This window comes from Hemibagrus wyckioides, linkage group LG17, assembly GCF_019097595.1.
Source record: "Hemibagrus wyckioides isolate EC202008001 linkage group LG17, SWU_Hwy_1.0, whole genome shotgun sequence".
NCBI classification, from domain to species: Eukaryota; Metazoa; Chordata; class Actinopteri; order Siluriformes; family Bagridae; genus Hemibagrus; species Hemibagrus wyckioides.
This window is the reverse complement of record NC_080726.1, coordinates 12,802,064-12,828,947: the sequence shown is the minus strand read 5'-3', so window position 1 is coordinate 12,828,947 and position 26,884 is coordinate 12,802,064. Positions and strand designations below refer to the sequence as shown.

Here is a 26,884-nt window from a genome sequence, read left to right as displayed (position 1 = left end):
TTCTACATGTTAAAGAAACCTTGAGCCTTGATTGTATTACTGGATGTTGACGTCACATGACTGTAGATCCTCTACTACTGTTGCACTTACATACCTTGTACATATACTAGATGTACCATTTTGAATTATTCACTATTTTACAACTTCACCTACCAGCTAAAGCTCCTGAAAGTGCTCTAGGAATGCACACTAACTTTCCCATGAATGTTATTTTATTTAGTACTCATACACCTTTGTAACAGGAAGACTGAGACACTGTTTGCTTAAACCTATTAAACCCTTCAAGAGCCCTTCTCTGAACACTGGAGGTACTTCTTTACTTCATGATTAGTTTTGTGAGACAGATTTTTACGTCATGATGTGAATTTCCCTGGAGTCTCCACTGCAGATCAGTGCGTCGGAAACCAACATGAGGACATGGGTTAAGGTCACTGAGCGATGGCTATCAGAGCAATCAAACTGCATGTTGGCTTGGGAGACATGTCAGGGAAGTGATGGTGGCTTTTACTGACAGGATGGATTGGTGGACAAGAAGTGCGAGTGGATGGAAATGAGCAGGAGAACCACATACATTATTGTTATTACACAGTATTTACCTTCTCAATTTCCAAAATCCAAGTATTCTGTACATATTTAACCCAAAAATTCGGGAACAGAGCAGTTAGTAATGAGTATAGTGGAGTTGTTTTAGGAAGCAAACTGGCACAACATGCATTAAGTTGATGTCTTACACATCACAACTCAACCTAGTCCTCAATTTCATGAAGAGCATTTTCTTTGCACTATTGATGCTAATTATCCATTCAATTTCTTTCAATATTTAAGGTATTTAAGGTCATGTCGATTTTCTCAGAAATTAACTTACCTCTCGTTGGGATTTAGTACAGGACCGATAGCCCCATTATGCACCCTAGCTTTACAATTTCTTCATGTTTCCCTCATAATAGTATATTATATTGTTTATTTTCATCTTCACCATGTACAAATACTGTATGAACAAAAGCTGTACAGTAGCAATGACATTTTCTGATGTTCATCCAGTACCTTTCTTCAAATTAGGTGACAAACACTGACACCAATGGATTTTATTTTTTAGCAACTAAATGTAGCTCTAACGTTACACCGTACCATCCATTCTAACATTAAAAAAAAAACTTGACATTGCAAAGAAATAGTAACATGCAATGTTTAAAACTGTGTCATTATCACATTACTCCATGTCACAAAGAAATAATCATTTAAAACGAAGTCATTTTTGGAATTTCTTTTTTTTCCCTTCATTATTAAAGAACTGCGTTTAATTTCTACACATTCTTTCAACAGCGTTGGTCTCGGTAAGGTTGTAAACATTACAGCATTTTGCTTTGCTCCATTAGACGGGTGCATAATCATTCTTATCATTCGAAGACTTAATAAGCAATCATACATTTTGAATCGTCTTTGGGCTCCTTAGACAGCATGAGGGAGAGCTGGATTGTGATTCGGTCAAATCACAAAGTAAGGTAGATCATCGTAGACACCCTGAGAATCACTGCTCTGGATTTTACTTTCTTTTTTTAATGACTTTTTTTTCTTTTTCTTTTAAAAATTGTCAGGTTGGACCTGGCCCCGGCAGCCGATAAAGAATGGTGGCGAATGATTAGGGGAGGAAGGTTGACTGGCAACCACCTCCTCATGGGAACAGTGTTAAGGTGGATTTGGTCGAGTAATATGTTATCAATGAGAACATCACATGGTGTGGAGTGTGTGGCAGGGAATGACTTGGAGGGGAGAAGGTAGTGGTGGAGAGTGGTCAGGAAACGGGAGGTTATGGACGATCAAAATCAACTAGGCTCACAGGATGGGTTTCAGCTATAACATCAGCAGGTTCCATTGGTAAATGGAAACCCTACAGATTTTAGCTTTTGTGAACAGAGGACAGAACATCCATCCATCCAAGCCTGTCAGTCTCATCCACACACTCTCTCTCTCTCTCTCTCTCTCTCTGTCTCTCTCTTTCTCGTGTACACACACACACACACACACACATACACACACACAATCATGCATCATGGTCCCTCCAAGACCGAGCACATGGTTTCAGGCACAAACTTGCAATGTGTTACTTGATGAGTTTGAGTGTAGTGGGAGGTGAAGAATAAGACAACAGAAGACAGGTGATGCTAAAATGAACATTTATAATGACTGTTGTTGCTGTCGGAAAAAAAACAAAACAAAAAAAAATCTTAAAAAACGACTTAATATATATTAGCACTAAATTGCTGACTTCACTGGTAATCCACAAGTCAAGAAACACAACTCACTATTTTTACAAACACAATGCTACAATTACATTAAATATTCAATACTTTTCTTTAAGTCAGTTAATGAATGGTGTTAAAAGAAACCACTAAAATACTAAAAAAAACAAAACAGTAATTCATCTTTCCAGTCATTCCCCTTTTTTTTCTAGTTGTTGTCATTTATTAATTATGTAGAGTAGTTGGAAAATAAATAAGTTCATGAAGGGTTATCAGAAAAGAAAGCTGGCAGCATAGAAACATTAGATGTGGAGCACAAAGCTCGGTTATGACTCATGGAAATGGTTTGATCTTTCTTCCCTGCAGGGAAACGGGACACGGTGAGAATCATGCTCCTATCAAACACATCTAATGGACACCCGTTTACACTCAACACAGCTGATATGCACCACTAGTATCAGTTCCGAAGCGAAACCTGCCTCATTCCACGTGGAGTAACCGTTAGTAGCACAAAACATGTCGACTATGAGTTTTAAAATGCGAGAAATGTTTTTGATATATGGATTTTTCGATGTGAACAGTACTTGATATGAGATTGATATGCAAAGCAGTTTTCATAGATGATAAAACCACAAAACTAGCTTGATGTGATACACAAGTGAAGCTTGAATCTTAGCAAGAATGTGACAGTTAAAGTGATTAACTCTTTCAAAGCAGCTGTTATGGTTAATGATTGAAAGCGGTAGCAAAATCTTTTTGCCTGTGCATACATTTCTTTTTTTCTTTCTTTCAATATTAGATGTAACCTGTCCCATTCACAACGAGAATTATGGATGTTGCTTTAGCATGCTTCATTAATATCAAACTAATTGATCTTTAAGTCTATCCTATGCCGCTTAAAGCACTCCACAAAACCCGATTTTATGCTGCCAGCCCCAATCTGTTGAACGCTCTTCTGGTTACAGTTCGACAAATTCTGACAAAAATATTTACAATGAAAAGAGAAAATTAAGTTGTGGAGAAGCAATTGGGATCTTTTTTTTTCTTTTTTTTTAAAGATTTTTTTTTTGTTGTTTTTCTTTTGCTTTTATTCTTTATCTCTGAGAATTGTCCCCAATGATGAGTTTAACAAAAAAAGAAAAAAAGAAAAAAAGAAAAGAGAAAGAAATCCAATCATATCAACTATAATTGCACAGTCTCTAAAAGGTTTGGAGATGGAATGGAGATTTTAAGTCCAAACAGTTGATGAACACAGAAGGGAAGGAAGAAGGTCAATAAAGTTCATGAGGGGTGAAAAGTTCAAAGTTCAGAAGACAGAAGATGGCTGCGCAGCTGACGTTTACACTCCTCAGCTTTTTTTTCTGAGCATGTTTCTACGTTAAAGAAAAAAAGCTGTCATCGAAATGAATTTTTTTTTTTTTTTTTTTTTTTTCCCATCGAAAAAAACTCAAATGGAGAGACTTGGGGGTGAGGAGAGTGACAAGTGCTCCCAACATTATGGCACACAATCAGTGATGTCCTGGAGGTTGAAGAGATGGCAGAGAATTAGGAAAAGCAGTTTATGAGAGGTAGCCAGCCTTTTACCGTGTTAATCCAGATCTCGCTTTTTACTGGTTGCATTTTTTTTTTTTTTTTTTTTTTGGGGGGTAATGTTGAGGCGTCATGACTGACATCATGTTATGGAGTAACATGCTGGCTTCATGGGTGCGTCCGATGGATGTCCAACATACAAGAGAACTCAAAACGTTTGGAATGGTACTGTTGTCATTTGGCACTCAGGAGAAAGTCTGGGAGGGTGTGAGGGAGAGGTTCGGCAGAAGTGTGGGTAGTGGTTGGAAAAAAGGGGGCAGTGAAAAGTGCAAAAGGGGGAAAGGGAGAGTAAACAGGATACATATGAATGACATTTTTGTTATACTTGGTCTAGGTTAGAGAGTGTCATACAAACAAAAAACAGGTAAATTAAAAAGAGAGAAAAGAACAGTGATATGACAAATGTGTTCTAACGTTGCTGGTGCTTTGATGGTTACAAGCATAAGAGTGACCCCAGGGCTTGTTTAGAGGGTCAGGTGGGGCCGGACTGGAGTTGGAAAAGTGCAATGCTCTAGCAATATGCCCGCATTAAAAGCAATGACCTTCTCAACATCGAACAAACCATAAAAATTTGCATTAATCTTTACTGCATGTGACAAAGCCGCCAAACTTAGTAACATGAAACAAAACACGAGCTTTGTTTGTGCAAGAGCACCGACAGAGAAGTGCCACAACATGTCCACACATAAAGCTGCTAAAAGCATAGAGACAGAAAAGCCTTAGTCATACTCTACAAAGCATGGCTGGATGCACTGTAATGATATACTGGTATAGACCTAATAGAGAAGTTTTTTTGCACTTTTTGGAACATTTTTTGATTTTTGCTTGAATATCAAAGAAGTCAATAAGGTGCATCTCCAATTTCTGTCAAAATTTGTGAAAGCTAGCTTTCTTGCTTGCTTAGATAATTGGAATATGTTTACGTTTCAACTAAATTGTGGCATTGTCTTTGTGGCACCTTGACAATAAACTCAAAACGCTCATCATTTATTCATCATTTATCATTTACTAATGGAGATTAGCGGCTAGCCTGTCATATAAAACATTTCACGTAGCAGAATAGCTTTTGGGGTGTGGAAGTCACAAAATCTGAACAGCAGAGACAGAGGGCTCAGGTGATACGTTTTCACAACTCATTCACTGTCAGTTCGAATTTGGGGTGAAAAAGGTTCATAAAGTGCGTATCATCAAAAATCATGGGTTCGAGCATAATGTGAGTTATAATGTGGCAAAAACTGAAGAAAGCACTGGGCGTAATGTAGCCTAAAAGATGTTAGTATTGGCACACAATATACAAAAACACATCATGCTTTAAAAGTCATGATTGAAAGTGATATGCAAAGTTATGCAGTGGTGAGTACATTCAAGGACAAGACCTCAGTTTTAGTGAGAAAGAAAACAATAGTTTTTAAAACCCAATTTTAATCAGGTTGCTTTTGCTATCTTAAAAAAATCACAACCACATCTGGACATTTTTTTTCTCTGAAAATATTGTTGTACTTCAAAATTGCAAACAAAGAGAAATGCACAATGATTATGTATGAATGATTTTGGTTCCTGCAGATGGACAACAAAACTTCTCAGTTTAGTCTTCGCAGAACTAAAAGACAGGTCAGAGTGTGTAAAATAAAACTCCAATGCTCTTAGTGTTGGCATGCAAAGATTTGTCCTCAAAATGAACGCACATTGCCTAATGTTTTCTCTCTTTTTTTTTTGTATGATTTTCATTTCTTGTTTTTTTCTTTTTAAATCCACACGTTACTTTTTGATATCATGCAATATAGACGTGCAAAAAAAGATAACATCTATTTTCACAAAATACATTTTCAGAACTAGAAAAGGCTGTATTAAGAATGCTGATAACGTATTAAACTCATGCTAGCCTAAGTCTACGGCAGTCTTCTAGCCCCAGTGATGTAGCATTAATGGCCACATGGCACTATATGCATTTGTCAGGTGAGCAAGATGATTCCCTCATCACGTTTTCCTCTCGTATATTAGTTCGTGAGGGGCCGAAAACCTTTAACTTAATAGCACTAACATCTAGTTTGTTCCTACTACTTTTAAAAACGGCCACTTTGCTAGTTATACCTTAACTGTGGTTTGTTTGGCACTTTTCACATTTTTTTTTAAACTTATAAAAGTAAGTCTGCTTGTAGCTAAAGGTGTTTAAATCACACATTTACAGTTGCTGAATCTGTAAAGAACTATTTTGGCACGTTCATGTATTCTGTTTAATATAGCAATTATCTTATCATGTAGCATTTATTACACCTCTTAGAACTAGCACACCTCGCTAAACGACTGACCAGATATGTTTATCTTAAATTTTAGTACGTCACTTATTCAATAGCAGCATCTTCACAACTTAAAAAATATTAAATATGCAAACCTACTCAACACCTAGGTAAATCGAAAGCTCCTACACAGACAGAATAAAAGACGAGACAGGACGACATGCTACTACGTATATTGCTTCCAGTACTGATCACATTTTATCTAGTTCCCCAGTTACCAACAACAGAAAAAAAATGCAGACGCCCCCCAGAATATGCATTTTAAGTACTGAAATAAAGGAAAAGAAAAACGCAAACAGGAAGCTGCTCCTAGGCACACTATGATGGCACCTGTTCTTAGTGTTCACATTAAAATTTCACAGTAATTGCTTTTTCTTAAAGTTACTAATCAAATTTCTCTGCAATTAATGAATCTTCCTTCATCCTCTTTTTTTTTTCCTGCAAAAAAATGTAAGTGTGTGTGTGTGTGTAAGTGCAGTTGTGGGTGCACGTGTGTTTTTTTTGTGGTGGCCATGATGTGTGACAAGACGGTGTGTTTGTACGCATGTATAGAATTCTATGTGTGGGACGAATATGCACTCTAAAATGCGGAGGCACTCCAGTTTTCTCAACTTTCGCCGCACTTTACTGGAACCTATGGCAGCCACAAATCATCCTTGCCTTCAGTCATTTGGAAAACACATGAATGCTACTGTCTACTGCAGCCGCTAGCATAATTAGTAAGTAGCGTCATTAGCGTGTTTAACAAGATGCGGAACTGTTTCCTTGTCAGCCGAAGCCATCATAGATTCTCCTAAAGGCTTTACGCTAACTGCATTTACCCCTCATCAGTAAAACCGACAAGTTTTCTTACTAGGCAGCTACACACAGGCTCTTTTTCAAAGCGTGGACCTGCAGTGGAGTCTAGTGCAAGCATTTCCTCTCTACACAGCAACACCTAGGTCACATCTTCTCTTCTGTCGAGTCATTGTTTTGTGAAAGGGCAAGCAAACATGCACTTCAGCACCAGACATTGCCACCCATGGAGAGATGTGAGAGAAGGGGGTCTCTGGGTTGATGTGTCAAAATGGGAGGTGCACGGAAGTAAAGAGGGGTTGAGAAGAGGTGAGGAAAGGTTGATGGTGTTAGATGGGAATAAAGAAGTCTCCTTACCAATCGGTTCAGATTTACTCTCCCTGGCGTTCCAAATTGAGAAATTGAGAGGAAGACAATTGTATATTTAGTCAGTGAAGAGAGAGCACACTGCTGTCTAGATTCTGCTCTGGGTCTCAACGTTTTGTTCTGCTTCTTTTGTTCCTCCAGGCTACTGGTAAAGTGAAAGGTCATTTTTTTTTTTTTCTTTTTTTGAAATGCTTGAAAATCTCCTTTCAGATGAACTTCAATTAAATTTTTGGAATGAAACCACAAGGACCATGGGTCATTTAAGCTGGACGTGGAATATTCTTCCCATCATCAGCGTTAAATATGGGAGCAGGCACCGTGAATGCTGAATGCGGCAATTTAGAGGAAGGCTGGGAACTGAAAGGCTGATATAGTAGCAAGATGATACCCAAAGAAACTGGTTCTTCGTCATTAGTTAGATGTTTTCTGTGTGTAGCAAACCAGTCTGTCCTAGGCTGTTTTCTTCAGACACCCTACACTTTCCGATATGCTTTTTTGTCTTTTTTTTTTTACATTGAACCTTTATTTCTGGGCCTTCAAGCATGGCCTCCACACTTCACAGTGCATTAAGACGAAATTCAGTGTATTCTAACAACATAAGCATGTCTACTGGACTGTTTAGCAGCACACAGGTAGTTCTGATGAGTACAGAGAGATTTTATAAATTGTCCAAAACTAATGGTACCCGCTGTGTAGGACATGGATAGCTAACTACTTAACCCATAAGCAAGTTGAATGAAATGACTGAAAAAATCTTTCTGTTTGTTCATCTCCTTGCCACGATGAAAAAATAGGCATGAATGGTTTAATAAAAAGCATCCCTGTGCTCATCAGAACTAAAGTCTTGTTCATGTTTGTAGTTGTTCAGTAGTATATGTCCACAAACAGACATATTTCTGTTTGATATATGATACAGCTACACAATTTGTCCATAGCCAGTGACAAATGACTTGAGCAGATGTCGTCACTTAGCTCACTGAAATTAAATATATAATTGCATCACATTTTCTAATAATGAAAAGAGGACATTTTTGAAAGTTCTATGGGGTTTCAAGACATAAGGGTTTTGATCTCATTAATAAGTTTGTTCTTGTTATCGTTACACTCCCTTCAACTTGTGCAATATTTCTAATTTATAATTAGACATAAACATATGTGAATTGTCTAGTTTCACTGATTTGTCTACCCTTAAGTCAGACGTGGTTCCCTTTTAATGTATGTGCCTATGTGAGTGTGTGTGTGCATGTGTGTGTTCCATGTATTAATTTTAACGTACAGTACATTATACCTGCTGCTATTCTCTCTGATGGTGCCGACGGTGCAGTTGTCACTGGACTTTAAATAAGACATATATTACACTGTGACATACTATTCAATTCACTTAAATAAAAAACTAAATCCAAAATATTGTCTTTACATTCATGTCAACCTGAATTCACAGATTAATTAAAAAAAAAAAATGAAAACACCTCAGTCCTCGTGGGTGAAATTATATTAATAAATAATATCAATGGTGAGGATTTTTGTAATAAGAGTAGAACTACTACTACTAATAATAGTATTTTGATTAATACCAGGCGCATATCGCCACATTGTCTGTTTGCTCTGGTACTAACTTGACCCAAGTAGGTGCATTATGCTTGGCCTGTGTCCCCAACCAGATCTATAAACGTCCCTTATGCTAGCTAAATCTGTAATAGCATTGCATGGCATGCACCTGGTTTAAAGAGAACCCCAGGTTTTTAGCTAGTAGCTAGAAGGAGAGACCCTAATCAGCTTCCCCTCACTGCCACAATCCCAGCCTGCCCTGCAGGGATCGGGCTGGCTGAGCTGGTTGGGACTTTTGAGGACTTGGACAATGGGTGAGGTGGCATGTACCACTAACCACATAGGGGAAACTGCCCTAAGTCTAAAACCCAAGCACTTGTTTGCCATCGCATCAGGCCCACATACAAGGACATAGGGGTAGGCAATTAAACTGAGGAGTAAAAAATAAAATAATAATAATAATATTCTTGTCAGCTAGAAAGGGACTGGCAATGGGTACAGGGCTGATTCCAGGTAGGCTTAAGTCCAACTGCTCCACCCTGTTCTCCCTCAACCCCACCACCTGCTGGGAGCTGCAGCAAGCATGCCAGTCTGAAATACCATTCACCACTGTCCAGAAAAAATAAACTCAAAAAGAAAAACTGAAAAAAGCTAAACCAAATTTTCAACCAATAAAAAATCCTGAAAGATGAAAACTTAAGAAATAACCCCATATATACATTTTACATGTTTTTTCTTGGTTTTCATATTTTTACTCATTCCATTTCTTGCAAGGTGGACTATTTTCCTTCTTTTTTTAATACTGAAATATGCAAGTAGCACATAGTGGATGATTTCCTTCGAAACTTTTGCCCTCCTTTCTCTTTCTCTGTATCTTTCCATCCATCCCCCACTCCTTCTTTCTCCCTGTTTTAGCCCACCTTCTGCGGATTGGTGGCCCTCACACCCTGCTCGTATGTGATTCGCTGGCTGATGAGATACTGGGCTGCCTGTGTTGCAGCAGGTGATCCTGTGATGGTGACTTTTCGGTTCCTAGTGCCAGGAACAAATTCTCCCTTTTTCGAGATCTGGATTCGGGCTCCCGTCAGTTCCTGGTACTCCACAAGTGTTTTGCCACCTTTGCCCAAGATAGCTCCCACCAAGTTCTCAGGTACGGCGATCTCCACTACATCCTTTGCACCCTCAGCCAGCTTCTCGGTGGCCAATAATGAACTCGCTACTAGTGGGGAAGCCGCGCTCAGGTACCCATTGGTAGCCCCAGTGGCAGCGGCCAGCGAGCCCAAAGTAAATCCTCCCAGGCCGGTGGCAGGGTGGCCGGTACTGGTGGAAGCGTCGTTGGCATAGGAGGCCAGCAGGTTGGCTGCTGCGGCAGCTGCAGGGTTTGCACTGGCTGCCACAGCTGCTAGGACCCCTGAGGCAGCAGCCGGATTGAGCCCAAGACCCAGGGAATTGGTGTTATATCCATAGCTAGCCAATGTGTTAAGAGCTGACGTGATGGCCAGGAGGTCATTTCCTGAGAAACTTGACATGGCAGCGGCGGGAAAGGCACCCACCCCTGCCAGACTGGCCTGCCCCAAGAGGCTGGAGGCTGTGGCGGCAGCCGCAGCAGCTGCAGCGGGCATCACCTCTGCCGAGTTAGCATACGGTGAGCCTGTTGGGTTGGAGTTGGCCACAGGGCCTGTGACATTGGAGTAGCTGATGTTAAGGCAGCTGCTGCTCTGTGGATCCTCCTGGATTTTCTGTACTATTATCTCAACAGCCTTGCGGTTCTGCTCAGGTTCCCCACTGATGGTGACAACACGCTCTTGCAGGTTGATACCCTCTGGTTTCTGAGAAAGTTGCACCCATGCACCTGACTGCTCCATAACTGCCTTCACTGTAGCACCACCTTTACCGATGATCAGCCCTGCTGTGCTGTTGGGCACAATCAGCTTGGCCTGGAGAACACAAGCACAGAAAACAGATAGGAAAATCAACACACAGATCAAGTGATTAACTTCAGCTACATGAAACCAGTATATTGAATTGACTATAAGATAAACAACATTTCTTCGCTAATACTTATCATGTTGAATTTAATCTAGTCATTGATTTTGTTCAGCTGTGTTGGCCTGACTGTCTTTGGCTCATATGTGCAATGACGAATTGCCTGTCTAAAAAACCAACAGAGGAAGTATAAACATTGGTTGCCATGGTGTCATGAGTTTGAAATGCAATGTTTAATGCTCATTTGGGCACACAAAGTTCTCTGTGCATATTGATCTTATTAAAACAGGATTCATTCAGCTAAAGAACAAACGTGTTCTGGCATTCTTAGTCACTTAGGAAAGGAGTGAAACAGTTATGGCAATGTTTGTGTCCATGTTGGATGAGCTACAAACAGACTTCCCTATTATGTAGCAGATGTCCCCCTACTATCATTTCTTAAACAGTCCTCTAGACATGAGTAAAGTTCATGAGGAAACATACAAGTAGAAAAAAAGTGGGAATGCGATTATGCAAAGAATTGAGAAGGAAAAACACCTTTTAGAAACACCTTTAGGTTTGCAAAAAGCACACTTCTCTATTCAGGTTTTTGTAGAAAGAGAAATTAAATCCTTAAAACACATCCAAGATTATTACATGGCATAGAAAGTATTAAGTGAGTTAGTGAGTGAGTGTGGGTTTTTGTCCTCATGCTTTCTGCACTGTGAATCACTGGGTAAAAAGAGGCTCCTCGTGAAAAGCATCGACTCCCAGGGGTCAGTGTTTCCATGGCAACTCGACTCCAGCATTCAAGGGGCGATTGAAAGGGAGTCGGAACAGTGCATAGCAACCAACCACCCTTTTCTACACATGGAAACACAGACACACACACATACACACCTGCGCACACAAACACCACCCTGCTCTTAAAACGGGTTCCACTTCATTTAAGAAATATTTGTAGAGACACAAGCATAAGTGCTTATAAAGCGTTACACCATGGTCCTAAAGAGCCAAAAAACATATGCCTTTTTTGTAGTTTTTAAAAATATATAAGAAGATGGAGGGCATGTTTATTCATTAATTCGTTCACAAGTAGAATCTGTCTAAACAATACAGAGGCTTTAAGCACAAATATGTATAGAACATATATGACATATAAAACAGAGTAACCATGCATACAACAGATGCTTTGAACGTCTGTCAGCTAATTAGTTCCATTTCATACAATGAAACCAGCAGGCTGATAGCCACATTTACACAATTTTGAATTCAGCATATTTGCACACTGTCATAATGACAGATAGGGAGAGGAAAATATTTTTTAAAAGATGGGAGGAGCAGGCTAACTGAGCCGAGAAAGAGAAAGAAAGAAAGAATACGTGTGTGTGTGTGTGTGCGTGTATATATGTGTGTGTGTGTGTGTGTGTCTGTATGAACAAAGTGAAAAGCAAAAGAGTGAGGAAAAAAGGGGTGGTGATTGGCTCAGTCTTGCACTTGTTTCTTTTGTTTGATTCCCTTTTCACTTTATGCATCATGCTGCAGTGTGCTGCCTGCAGACGCGGCGCCCCAGAGGCTGCTGAGCTCCACTGCCATGGCTTTAAAGTACATTTACATAGAAATTGAAGGCAGGCACTAACATTCAATTTCTCACCTTAAAATGAAAAAGCAGAATTGTGTTAAAATGGTGAAATGTGCTTTTTCTTCTCTCTCCCAAATACCATTTTTAATGCAATACAAATTGAGTCAAGTGCAAGGAATCACTCTCACCCATGAGTACTGTTAAAATTTATTGTACTGGCACCAAACAAGGCATTCTTACATATGTCCCTGTTATATTTGACATTTTAAAAACTGTGAGAAAATTAGGAAAACGGTGGATTTTATTATATTTTTCATTCATGGCTAGATTAATCAATATAAAAACAGCACTATATAAAATAGCAATTATTCAAAATAGCACTATATAACACAATTTTATCATTAAATCGGCTGTTTATGCTGAAAGTAATTTTTTAAGTAAGTAATTTTCAAGATGTTTTTCAAAAAAAGATATCACAATACTTGTGGTATCTCAGTAAAAGTGTACTGTATCTTTTATTTTTAATATCAATTTATCACAATATTGCAATATTTCAGTTTTTTAATCACATTTCATTTGATAAAATGGTTGTCTCACTAAAAGCATTCAAACACAAAGGTGAGAGGAAAATCTCCCGACCCTCCTCTTATACCAAAGTGAGAGGGTGAAAAAACAAAAAAAATCAGGGAAAGGATATGAGATGGACGGCATGAGAGAGAAACAGGGAAGAGGGAGGGGCATTTAAGACAAAAAGAGAGCATGCATGTGCATGTTTGAAAACGATCAAGGTCTCCTCCAGGACCTTCATCCATATGGAATCGCTAACCTTTGATGAACTGTGAGCATGTGTGGAGTTCGCTGGGGGTTATGGGTAATGGTAATAAAATGCAGCCCGGTCATAAAGGATCTGTGCATTTGGAACTGCTATTTCAAAGCCACACTTTTTTTTTTTTTTTGCTACATTTCTGCCTCACAAAATAAATAAAATGAGAGCGGAGCCTGAGCCCAGCACAAATTCAACAAAGGAAAAGCCTTCTTTCTGCTGAGCTTTCGCTGAAGCTGCAAATGAGCCCCCCTGAGCCTGTGCAATCGCACATCTAAAGACGCTCTCCAACAGGCCACACTGACACATGCAGTATCGTGTACAAACTCTCTGGAAACACTTCACACCACTGCCCAAGTAAACACAAGACCTAAATGTGCATCCATTTTCTAATAGCATCATGACTAAACCCGAATCCCTCTCTGAGCTCTCTCTGAAACACACAGTGAGATGGAGGATTTGGACAATACCATAGGGTCTTTCAGGGCCCTGCCCAACCCTCCAAGGAAAACAGCAACTGTTCCCCTCCACCACACACACATTGCCTGTCTCTGTACCCTAGAGTGATGTGTGACTCCACCACCGAAGCTGTTTGCACTTTGAAGTCTTAAGCGCTCGACTCTAGGATAATCGCCTGTCTCCTGATCCCAGGCTTAATCGTCCATCCCTCTGCTGCATCTGTGTGCCCTGACCACTGGCATTAACGCAGAAAAAAAGCACAACATATCTCGCAGCTGGTTAAAAATAACACCTTGTCCTTTATCTCACCTCCAGAGTCTGAAGGTTGGTTGAGGCTGCACTTCTCCACTGAGGGTCCAGAAGCATGTTCGCAGTCCTCATGCTTTTGGGTCAAAAAAGATGCAAATAGCTGCTGACTTTTGTTGTCGTTTTTTATTCGGAATGAAGTGAGGAGTTTGCTCTAGCCTGGAGGATTACTCCCGCCTGTCATTTCCATCCTTCCCTCTGTCACACTAAGCTTTTTGCTTAACCTTTTCTTTCCTTTCACATCAACCTCTGTTTAAATGCCACAAGTGAAGACAAGTGAAGAGGAACAGAGGGGCAAAATTATTGGACCGTAAATATTCCACATTAATCGGATGTGATTAGGACTCGCTTAGTCTACTGATCATCCTGCATTATTCAGTTGTGTGTTGGGAATGTATCGGTGTTAAATAACTCTTAAACCAACATATCTCTTTCACACACTCACACCATGTCATATTCATGTACATAAAATGACCCCCAGCAGCACTCAAAGTCATCAAGGGTCCAAAAATAGTTTGGCCTATAATAACTCCAAATCAAGAGCAAATCCACCTGCTGCCACACCCACAATGGCTCACATACTGTTCTCTAGGGGTGGGAAGTATGATCTAAAAACAATATTGCAATATTAAATCGCAGTGTATTCCTGGCCTGCAACATACTCTGCTGAATCTATACATGACTAAAGTCAGTTTACAAATTCTCTCTCTCTCTCTCTCTCTCTCTGTCTTGCCATATATTACTACAGAATCCCACTGAAACTTGCTGAAGAACCTCAGACATGACTAATCTTTCACTAAGAAAGCTGTTGGTGATGTGTGTACAGATTTGTACAAAAATTTGTAAATGCTGCACCCTCTGTTGATTAAAACGTGATTTAACTCTTGCAATGCCTGTGTTTACTTTGACGAAATAGGGATGTTCTTTTACAGCAGTGGTCTGAAATTTACTTTTGGTTAAATCTAAAATGCCTCCCTACTCCCTTTAAGTGTGCTCTATGCAGGGTGTGTAATAATGAGCAATTAGAAAGCACTTGGGACTTATCCTTAGTGTCTGACTATATATACGCAAAAATAATTGCTAAATTGTTTACTGACTGTGAACATTTCTCTTTTCAAGTCTATCAAGCGGTGTGAGCACAATATCACAGTCAACAGATGAGAGTCTGGTTTAATAAATAATCATTTCTCTTTAGCCATGACATGATAATTTATGTAATGTATGACTCATTCGTTTTATATTCTTAGAAAGCTATAATAAAAGAAGTGAAAAGAATTGAATATAGAACAGTTAAGTGCACAGATGTTACTGTATTCAACAGAAATAGAATATAAATAGAAATCGGACAAACTAATGTGTAATCAGTGCGTGAAACAAGATGAACCAAAGACTGAAAAAACATAGACAGAGCAGTTTAGGTTGGTAATACAATACCAGTCAAAATCATAACCTCTGTTTGGTGTCAATATGAAATGTTAAGGCTATAAAATAACATGAAATAATGTTGAACAATGTAATGACCGAAAAGTTTAATTATATATTTAATATAATTTTAATTAAAGAATTAAAAAACCATTAATAAATCTTGGCATACATCTGCCATTCTCACATGGCTTTTGTGTCAGTTTCCTCTAATGTTCTTCTAAATTTAAAACTTTTTAGGGTGGGACAGATTTTGAAAAATAAATAAATAAATAAATATATGTGTGTGTGTGTGTGTGTGTGTGTGTGTATATATATGTATGTATACAAGTATATTTAAGGAAGGCATGCATGATGACAGTTCTCTATTCGGTCACCTAGGTGATGGAATGAACTTCCCCAAAATGTCCACACATCTGAGTCAATGGCAGCCTTTAAACGATGTCTTCCTCTTCCTGACGTACTTAAATTAGCACTTAAAAAACTAAAAATCTTAATTATTTGCTTTTATTGATATATTACCTAGCAACAGAGTTTTTAGTCTGATGATATTATTAGTCTGTGACCTAGTGAACTAGTGTAAGAATTTATGCACTGATAGAGACTTCAGTAAAGCACTTCTGTAAGTCGCTCCGGATAAGGACATCTGCCAAACCTCACAAACGTAAATGTAAATATAAATGGATAGAAATTGGATTCGTCGTGTGTTTCAAACTTTTGACTGGTGCTGCATGTGTTACTAAAGTTCGAATGTGAGATTTCTGAACTTCAGCTTCAGAGAACTAAAAACGGGTATTAGCAAAACAGATGATGAAAATCTACCAAAATATAAACACAAACAACTTTCTTGAAGTAGTACGTTATCAGAAGACCTGTTCCCTGCAGACATCTATTCTCCAAAACAAGACATAAAAGGCGTTCTTTATGCATGTATATTTTATAAGAGTTTGATTTATTATTCATTTTTCTAGCATTTTAGACAGCTAGCATCCTGCACTCATCAAAGAATTCCACAACTCAACTCCCCGGGTGTCAGAGATGATCAGAAGGTGTGATGAGACATAGAGTATATGTAACTCTGACACTGATTAATGAGACATGCAGATTCCTAAGCACTGCTGTATCGCGGTTGCCAACGTCTGACGTCTTCTTATGTCCACATACACAATGTGGCCGGGAATTATCAGCATTAAAATATTATATATTTAAAAAGAAACAATTATCAGCAATGATTTCATCTGAGGAAATACAGACATATAAAAAATGTAGAAAAAATGTTTTGTTATTCTAGTATTCGTCAGTGCAAAATGTTAAGTAAGGAACAAATAACAAAAGGATAGGAATTTATTATTATTATTATTATTATTATTATTTTTATTTCAATACAGTTGTGTGTATTGTGTGTATATATATATATATATATATAAATATATATATATATATATATATATATATATATATATATATATATATATATATAAAACCAAAACTGAAAATATTTGAATATTCTGTTTTCAGTATATTTAAAATGCATTATATATTTATACTAAACTATTTTCCTATAGAGTAAAATGCTGTTAGTTGAAACACGCATTAAATAATCAGGCTGACAGCAGCGTCAATCAGAGCCGCATGAGCGCTTCCTACAAATGCATCGCCAACTCTTCCCAAAACGACCTACATCTGACTCCACACACACAAACACACACACAGCCTCTGACAGCCAACTTGTAATTCCTTGCTCCAAGAAGAGATCTGAGCCCAGCATTTGGAGGATGCACTTCCTTGTCAGACAACCAGTGTTGTGTAAGGCTTTCCCTCTGCATTGGCTGCTCTCCAAATTGGATCAATACTCGACACAAAAAGAGAGTGACCTTTTTTGCAGTGGATTGATGGATTTGAAGGTTAAAAATGGCATAAATTATTCCTGGCTACCTTCAGCCACAGACCAACAACCCCCTTTCCCCACCCCCACCCACCCCACTTCCCCTGAGATCAGACCGGGAAAAGCATGGGCAGATAGTGTCAGACACAAGTTGTTTTTTTTCTTCCATTTCCAACGTTATAGCAATTTCCCTGATGTCGCTTTTAATTTAGCGGACGGGTGTAGCACACTGCTGTATTTTGTGTGTGCGCGTTTGTGTGTGTTTGTGTGTGTGTTCGCTCCAATGAGAACTCTGATTAGATTCAAGATGCAGGATAATTAAATAGGCTAGTGTTTGGTGGAATCTAGAGGGAACTGGTGGTTTATGTGGCAAATAGCATCACCACTGAAGTCAATCCCCAACTGTTATCATCAATACAATGAAGAGACATTAATACAGTAGGGATTATGTATATTTCTGAAAAATATCAGTTATTAAAATGACCATACTGAGCTGATCTTTTTATATTCGCTGGATTTTCGTTAACATTTCAAATTCAAATAGAAATCCAATTTATTGATATTTAATATTTTCTAAAACTGTTGTCTGATTAGATATTGATGCTATAAGACATATAAGAGTAAAATACCTCCTTACTGAACTGTTCAAATCACAACATACGTCCTTGAACACACCCAATCAAACAACGTCGCATTTCTTTAAACTAACAAAGTTTATTTTCCTGTCTTGTGAGACAAAAATACGCTTTTCCACAAACCTTCCTCCAGGGAGTGCAATCAGAACCGTCTTAGAGTCATGGAGACTCCTTATTTCCTGTGCATTTATAGGCCACTTCCTGTAGTGAGCAGGCAACAACAGGATGTGGGAAGCAGGTGTTGCATTAGTAAGGAAGAGGTCAGAGGAAACTCCACCGAGATGCCGCTGGCGAATGAGAGTAAATGGCAGACCCAAAAGGGGAGTAGAAAAATGGATGGATTTAAATCGTGCAAAAGATTTCCTTTCCTTAAAATCACTTCCTTTTGCTTGTTTGAAAATGACATTTAAAGGAAACAAGAGAGTGATTGAAGGAGTTTTAAAAGATTCCCAGTTCATTTGCCAACTTAAATATGTATGATTAGGGAATAAATGATGACTTCAATAGCCATCTCTATTGTATTCAGCAATCGCTGCATGCTTTTATAAACAATGAAAAGTTAATAAATTACTGGACAAACATTTAAAAGGGTATAACAAAGACTTCATCATGCTTAATAAGGTACAAATAACAGAAGTATGAACTGTATAACAAGACAGCGGATTCTGAATGCAGAAATTTGTGTTTCGGTACAATTTATTCAACCAGTGCAAATGTACTTTTTGTTCCTGTTTAAACTTTCCTTCATAAAAGTACATACCTAAAAACTGCTTTGGGGATCATTATTAATGGGCTCAGTTTGTAATATCACAAAATCAGCTCAGGCTCAAAAGGCTTATGACTTATAATGGTCCAATAAACCACTAATTAGATGACCCTGAAACTTTTAGCCACTGTAACTACAAGTTAAGTGATGTAAGTGATGAAAAATTGTAGTGATAATTAGATGTTTGGGTGAATAAATTGTTGAGAATATGACATTGCAAACTGAGGGTCGGGTACAGAAGTCTGACATGTTTTTACCTGAGACAAACACTTCAGGAGCAGTTATGTAGCAGCCCTGCTAACTTATATAATGTCAGCTAACATATAAATGTTGAGGCTTAAATAAAGAAATCCATTGTATCTACCTGTGAGAACTGCTGGCTAGCTAGTCTAATGGCAATTAGCTAGTAGGCTAGACTATTAGCAAAGCATTTCTAAACTGCGTAATGAAGTATACTCTTATATCATCACATTTTGGTGAGAGCAAAATTTGTAGCAAAGCTTCTGTGCTGTTTTTAAGGTTTTTAGTAATGTTTAGCATTTTTTAAAATCTAGATGGTTTAAAAATAACATCTGTCTTGAAAAGAGGAATACTGACATTATGTCTTAAACACATCAGTAACCTTTTAGTATGATTGTGATGTTCATCACATTATGATTAGCATAATGATTTAGCATTTATAAAATATCAGGAGCCATCATGTCTTATGAAATCCACATAGAGTACTGTGCATGCTGTTGTGTTGGCACGAGGAGGCGTTCCTGTCACAATACTAGCTTTAGGTGAAATTTGGTGTTAGCTGTCCTCATGCCCTATCACCATTTGGCTGCAAGATTAGTGGCTGTCTATCCTTTCAGGAGGCTGGCAGCTGTTGTTTAACATGGCTTCACATCTTATCTTACATCCCTCGGTCAGTGTGCCCCCTGGGGCCCGCAGTAATGAGACACATGCCACGACAGCCGTGCTTCTGACAATATGTGCAGAAAAAACGTAACACAGAAACTGGATCAAATAGTGTTATTGTTGCTGGTCCACCCATTGCCGTCTGGCAGATTATATAAGGGCACCAGTTTGTGCTCAGTATTATTTATCCCAGTAATGCACATTTAATCATTTAGCTAATGATATGAATCAATGGTAGCAACACTGCCGTGCATGGTTATTTTAAAGCTGTAAAACCGAGGGTGCATACAAATCAGTGGCACAGTGTGCTCTCTTATGGCTGCTGCGTAGCTGTGTGAGGAGCTGAAGAGACAGCAGTGTCGCCATCACACCAGTGCAGAGGTGTGTTGCCTGTCTGATAACTCCTATAATTATGTGCATTAATAAATAGGACGACAGCTACGCAGAAACAGACAGCCTACATTCACCCCCCCCCCCTTTCACCCATGAATCCAGGTTATGGCTCTGCGGAGACTGTAACACAAGTATAAAAAAGCACAGTGGCGTTAGCAAGGCACTCAGGAGAGAATTACGGTTGCAGGAATAGACATATCACTGTTTTCAATTATACATAAATGGTGACCCGCTGCACTCTTTTGCCTGGGGTCAGTTTAATTAAGAGAATGAGAAATAAGCAAGTGCAATCAATGGTGAAAACCATGCAGTGGCCTATAGGATCGATAGTGCATAATCGTGAAGTTGACAAGTGGTAATAATTGTTTAAAGAGGCAGCTGGAACGTAATCAATGATGTGTATAATCGAGCCATGTGATCACAATCTTCGTGCATTTGTTTGTAATCCAAAAGGCCAAACTGACTGGTTTATTTTATAACTGAGGGCATCAAGCTTTACAATGTGAGTTAATGTGATCAAATTGTTGCTCCTGAGTTTCTTTCATGTGTTAACGAGATTTTGACTTTATTAGCAGATGTTAGAAGGCCTAAGGTCATTTAGACATTTGTATCCCTATTAGCACTTCTGAATCAAATAAATCTGAATTCTGCCCTGAACTGCAGCATTGACTGAATAAATGAGCACAAGGAAGCTGTATTCAGGATAACACACTGCTTCACAGTTAGATGTTATATAGTTAGCTTCAGATTATATCCTGATACTATCCATCCTGTGATGGACTGAGCTCTCCTGAGAAATGAAGGAAACAGGAAGAGAAAGTGTCAGTGTGGCGGGCAGGAAGCATGACCTAAGCATGCAAGGGCTCACCTGTTTGATGCGGTCTGGGTTGACCGTGGTCTGTGGCTGAAGTATGCTGACTGGCTCTGTTTTGGCGGCACTCTGAGGCATCTCCCGGACCTTCTCAGCTATGAAATCATGGACACTGTTAAGAGCCTCCACAGTACCCTGGATCAAACACACTCGCTCAGTCGTTCCTACCAAAGACAGAGAAACAGAGAAGCAAGATTCATTTTTTAATTAGGCCAAGTGATGACACAGATCCGAAGCTCACAGCAAAGTGACGAGATGAACCTTATATAATAATCTGTATAAAAAGACAGTCACGGGTTTCCATGGAAAATACATTATGACCCCTGAGACTTTCAGTTCTCCGATTCCAAAGTTTGACAACTCATCCAGTGCTATTACACTGCAATAACATGTATCCTGCCATGAATTATTATTCACTAAGCCTTTAAGTCGGCAATAAGCACAATATTTTCAAAATGGCAGTGATTTACTGGTGTTCAGCGTGTTCTTGGTGCTAAAGACTATTGGAGTTGTAGGAACAGTGATGTAGGTGATAATTACCTACAGGCTTTCATGATCAACCTCAGCAGAGAAATCTATAGTCATCATAGGTCTTCCCATATTGCTCATATACACAGCGCAGAACATGTTATCAAATAGGTCTCTTAGAAATCTTGTGACTGACACTGTGCAAATCCATGATTTGCACACAATTAAATTTGATTGATAGCTCCCTGTTAGTTAGTAAAGCTCTAGAGTTAAGACATGTGCACATGGACATACTATGAATCTGTGTACATGCACACTGGACTTTTGTAAGCAGCTGCAATAACAGCCCTACTATTTTCGGCAGTCACAGATGGTCTTCCATTAGATAGATGACCAAGTTTCCATATTTAATTAATTCTGGTCTGATATCAGCTCTCAACATGGTTTTTAATGGGCAGCAGGCGTGCGATGCCATTGGAATGCAAATAGCGTAAATGTCTGTACGTTCAGTATACAGTAGTCTATGCTAAGGCTCATATATTCAGCATTGTTTCAGTGAAAACTCCAGGCCTCTGGTTGCATTTCAAAATGAAGAGCGTACATGAGAGAATAATGAAGTGTCACCCATGCTTCAAAAGCGGCCAAGAATGTAGGCTTGAGATTCCAAAAACACAACAGTAAACACCAAAGACATGAGTGTGTGTATGTGATATCTTGAGAGAGAGAGAGAGAGAGAGAGAGAATTAGAGTAAGGGACAAAAGCCTATAAACTAATCCTCAGCCAGAAACTCTCTAGGCCTCTGGGAGGGTGGGATGCAAATGGGCCCTTATCAGCAGTGTGCAGTAAGGGCTTCCGACTTCCTCTTGCCTGCCATTGTTTTTCCGCAGTAAATGTGATTGGGTCGGGTCCCACCTTGCTGCATGGTGCTCTACTATAAATAAAGCTAAATGAAGAAATATCAAACACATGGTTCATGTTCATTAAAAAAGAAGGAAAAATATATATATATATTTATATATATATAAAAACGCTAATCTCCTGACAGCTGGTGGCCCAAGAGTAATCTGGGGCAGACCAATCAGTGTGGGACAGATTACTGAAGCAGAGATCAGCATTGTTTCTCAGCAAATTGAGAACGGGTATGCTGGAAAAAGACACTAATGCAGAACAGTCAAAGACGATAAACACATCACGACAAAACTTCTTAGTTTGTTAAACGCAGACATAAATGTGCTATTGTAGGTAACATGTTAATATTCTATTTATTGTTGGCGTGTTGACAGCCTGATATAAAAGGACTTGGCAGGCTGGCTAATTGTGTTAGATGGCACTGAGGGGCATGAGAAGGTCAGTAGGTATCCTCTGTCTTTATAGAAGGCAAAGATTGGATTTTTATTTCTCACAGTGCACTATGCATTTTGAAAACCTAAAAACCTGTCTCTACAGTTATTCACAGAGTGCAAAACCATCAGTAATGTGTCCTGGACAGTGTGCAAAAGCCATCCAGATGGACCTCAGCTGTAAAATTTGAAAACAGATACAAGTCCTGTGGGTGACAGTGTGGACTTTTGGCTCAGCTTTGTGCTTCTCTTTCAGCTAGATGTACCTTCCAGGAGTAAAGACAGTCCGTTCATCTACAGCCTCATCTGATATACATCAACATGTGTGCAATCTCCCATAAGGAAATATCATCTGCTTCAGGCAGAGTATGAAGAAAGTTCTAAAAAAAGGTATTGTCCAGTTTATGAGTTTTATACAGTCAGCTAGGGAATGCCACCGTGGCTGTATGGTAAATTGTTTTTTTGGAATTGTTAATTGAGTGAGTCATACATTCCTCCCTCGCGGCGGCTATGTTGAGCTCCACTTCACTAGTCCTGCTACTGAGAACTTTTACACATCTTAGAGCAAATATTGTTAGAATAACTGAATACTCATTATAATGAATCAAAATTCTGAAGTGTTCTTGATAAAATAAGATGCATCTTAGAGGACTGAGGTTCAGCACACAGGGCCTTTGTGAAATTGGATATTTATCACCCCCATTTAGTCAGTGACTGATAAGTAAATACACTTATTATTGTAATATTTGGTGAAGTGCTCCTTAAATTCAGATACCTGTCAATAAAATATTATCATGGATGAAAAACTTCGGTCTCTGTAAATGGAAAGGGTAGGGGACAAATGATGTAGACCACCAAAATTCATCCTGTCTGGATATGAAGGTGTCTATGAGCTTTCAATAAACAGTAAAATGTTTGCCTAATCAACTGGAAATGGCAAGGGTTACATGGTCTCAAACTGGAGTTGGTTACGAGCCTAACTCGTCACATTCTCTTTTTCTTTTTCCCTGATAATAAGTGCACCACCAGCCAATCATAAACACCAATCAAACAGCTAACTTCAACTAAATGTCTTAAAAATGACTGACTATACCTTTACAAGTCACTATTCATGCAACAAGCTAGAACTCTCTGAATGAGAATGTTTCAATGGAAATGCGACAGTCCAGAATCACTGCAGTACTGCTAGATGAGATGAGATTTTATAGTCAGATTAAATTCCTGCAGTGACTCTAGTTCTGTAGCTAACACACCATGCTCTCCTTTGCACATTGTGCTCCTAAAAGTCTGTCCTTGGAGAGAGGAAACAACTGTCATTCGAAAAGTGCTGATCACTACACATCCAAATTTCTTTGGAGCAGGCAAGAAGATGGATCAATGGATTGACAGGGCACTGAAACCACAGATATAACCACAGAAAACTCAATAACCAATTACACTGCCATGGGCAGCTTAACGAATGAAAGCAACTGTTAGAACCAAGATCTGTCTGTGTCTGAAGATATGAATGTTGTGTCCAGGAAATAGTCTCCACGCTGAACCCTCATATCTCAGCACATTTTGGCTCTTACTTGATCGACTCCTTCAGAGTCTTCCAACTGAGGCCCACAGGAGCTCTAGAGCATAGGACCCTGCCCTTGGACAAGTTTACAGATGTTTCCTGGCTTTCTATTCGAATCAGTCATGAGTGGGTGAGAAAGTGTGCAGGAGGTACTGTGAAATGGGAGGGACAAAAATCACCCTTCCACTTGTATTTTCCCATCTGACCAACACAAGCCAGTTGAATGCAGTCACCAACCAGATGGGTCCAGTAAGAAATGGACATTCAAAAGGGAGGGACGTGAATGTGTGATGCAGTTCAGTTGATTGGAAGGGGGAGGCGTTGCAGGCCCTATGACTTAGCTCCATCACCACGGCAACTGGCAGACCCCCTGAAAATATTGTGGGGCAGCTGTAGATGATGTAATGTGTTATTATTCAAAGTAGAGAGGCTGCATGCAAGGCAGTGACAGTAAGGCAGCATTGCATGTGCTTATGTCATTATGTTAAAGACGTTTGCAAAAGGTTTCCACACAAATCAATTTATATCTTCGAAACTGGCCATGCAGTTGATGTGTCGGTATACTTTTGTGCTCCCCTGTGATTGCAAACGCTGTATCAGCTGACTAGACTGAACTGCAGACTTTGATTTAGGAGAGAGGAAAAAAGGAGTTTGTGACCTATACTTTGTTCTCATGTTCGTTTGTGCAGCACTGCTTTTCCTGCCACATGCAGCAGGCAGGGAAAACAGTGCAGGAAGGATAAGAAAGTCTCCAAAGGATAACAAAAGACTTGGAAGAAAGGGTGCATTCCTATCCAGTGATGTCATCTTTATTAAGGGTTTCATGTCCCTAACTCCCCATGACTCCTCTCTTCAGTTTAACCTAATCCTGAACCCCCCTACATCAGCTCACCCCCAACTAGACCCCCACACCCCACCCCGTCCCACCCAATGTCGACATGAGGCCCACGGTAGGAAACAGCTGGAAAATCATAACTGTGTAACTGCCTTCATCTTTACTCACAAGCAGGCTCGTTTTCTCATCCATCCAAAACCTGACTTCACACTCTGCTGGGAGGTTTGATGATAAGCAGAGCATGGCCAGGACAAGAGAGGAATGCAAGGAAAAGTGCAACATAAAATATAAAAAAGATGTCAAATAAGTGTAATGCTTAGAAAAGGATTATGCAAAAAAGAAAGGAAAGCCGTTTGAATTCTTCTTTCTGTTGTCTCACACACTCTCCGTTGCTGGGTCAGCCCGGTCGATACGTCCAGAATAACACTTTCGGAATAATATCCATAAAATTTAAATCGGAACTGACTTCTATCAGAGCAACACACAAGCATGAACATATGCAAGACACGTGAGGGACGTTTCCCCTCATGTAACAGTGTAAATTTGGTAGAGTGTTTAGGTGACTCATTGCATGATGAGGAAGTGACTTAAACGCATAGTGCTCAGACCAGATGGGAGTGCTTTGCAGATTTAAGGAGGGAGTAAAGGATATAAGTCTCCTGCTACGGTTGGTGTCAGTCATACAGAGTTTCGCTTTTTTCACTCAGAAGTAGGTGTCTTTTATGCGCTTTACAACCAGACAGTGCTGGAGGGGATAGAATGGTTGTAATCTGAATAAAAAACTAGCTGTACCTTGGTTGTGTAGCTAATACTCTGCAGGTTGTGAGGTGGTGATATTATGGACTGCACACATGGCTATGCTGAATGTAATTAAATCTGCAATGTATTTTCCATATGTCCATTTTAAGTACTACTTCATGTCAAATACAGTATTTTACTATATTTAAGATAATGCATGAATTAATCAAGTTCATTTAATTTTTTTTGTTATGTTGTTAAGTTATTATAAATGTTTCTTGATTAATAACATTGTTTTGCATAATGTTTTCACAGATTTACTTTCAGGAAGTCACTGCTACGTCTACAGGCATTAAAAAACCTTATATCCCATGTGACACTAGTGTTAGCAGTAAACACTAACAGTAGTAGTAACAACTACTATGTTATCAGTCATTATTAATGATGTCTGATAGCACAGTACATGCCGTACTTTTTCCCCCCAAATGGTGAGTGTAGATCAAATATCTCTGCTCAATACCCAGTAAGAAGAGTAGCCAAAGTACTTGTTTATGGAAAGGCACACTTGGCTAAGGAAATAACGACAAAATGCAGGGTCACTCGTTTTTACAGTCCAGGGGAAAGAGCTATAATTTATTTCGTAATAGCTCTAGAGAATGTTTAATAGAGAGTACTTCAATATGCCTGAATATGAGTTGTGTGTTGATTTTCACATGTGCTATATCATGGAATGCAGCTTTATATAATGTATGCAATGTTCATTAATGGTAATTCTACTAAGATACTGCAAAGATTGTGCAAAGCACTCTACATACACTCCAGAAGGAGACCTGAACACTTGCAGTATATCTATAACATCATCTGTGAGACGTATACTAATAGATATAAATTTGATGGATTTATAATAATAATAATAATAATAATAATAAAAAGAAGAAGACGAAGAAGAAGTAGTAGAACAAGAAGAAGTATGGAACCTTCACCATAGTCTTGGAGGATTACATGGATGACATGTAAATCCATATAAGTGTCCTGTTAGACAGTATTATTTTACAGCCAATAAACATACATGTACAAGCAGGTTAAACTGCCCGT

General features: G+C 39.0%; 1 protein-coding gene across 1 annotated transcript in view; it reads right to left on the bottom strand.

Moving 5' to 3' along the window:
• Positions 1-1,070: 1,070 nt before the first annotated feature.
• The window catches only part of nova2 (NOVA alternative splicing regulator 2), a 45,482-nt gene continuing 19,668 nt past the window's right edge, over positions 1,071-26,884 (bottom strand). The window contains exons 3-4 of the mRNA XM_058413592.1: positions 20,844-21,010; positions 1,071-10,773 (exon numbers count right to left, since the gene is read on the bottom strand). Coding sequence (XP_058269575.1) covers positions 9,748-10,773; positions 20,844-21,010 — 1,193 coding nt within the window. The 3' untranslated portion in view covers positions 1,071-9,747. The remainder of the gene's footprint in view (positions 10,774-20,843; positions 21,011-26,884) is intronic.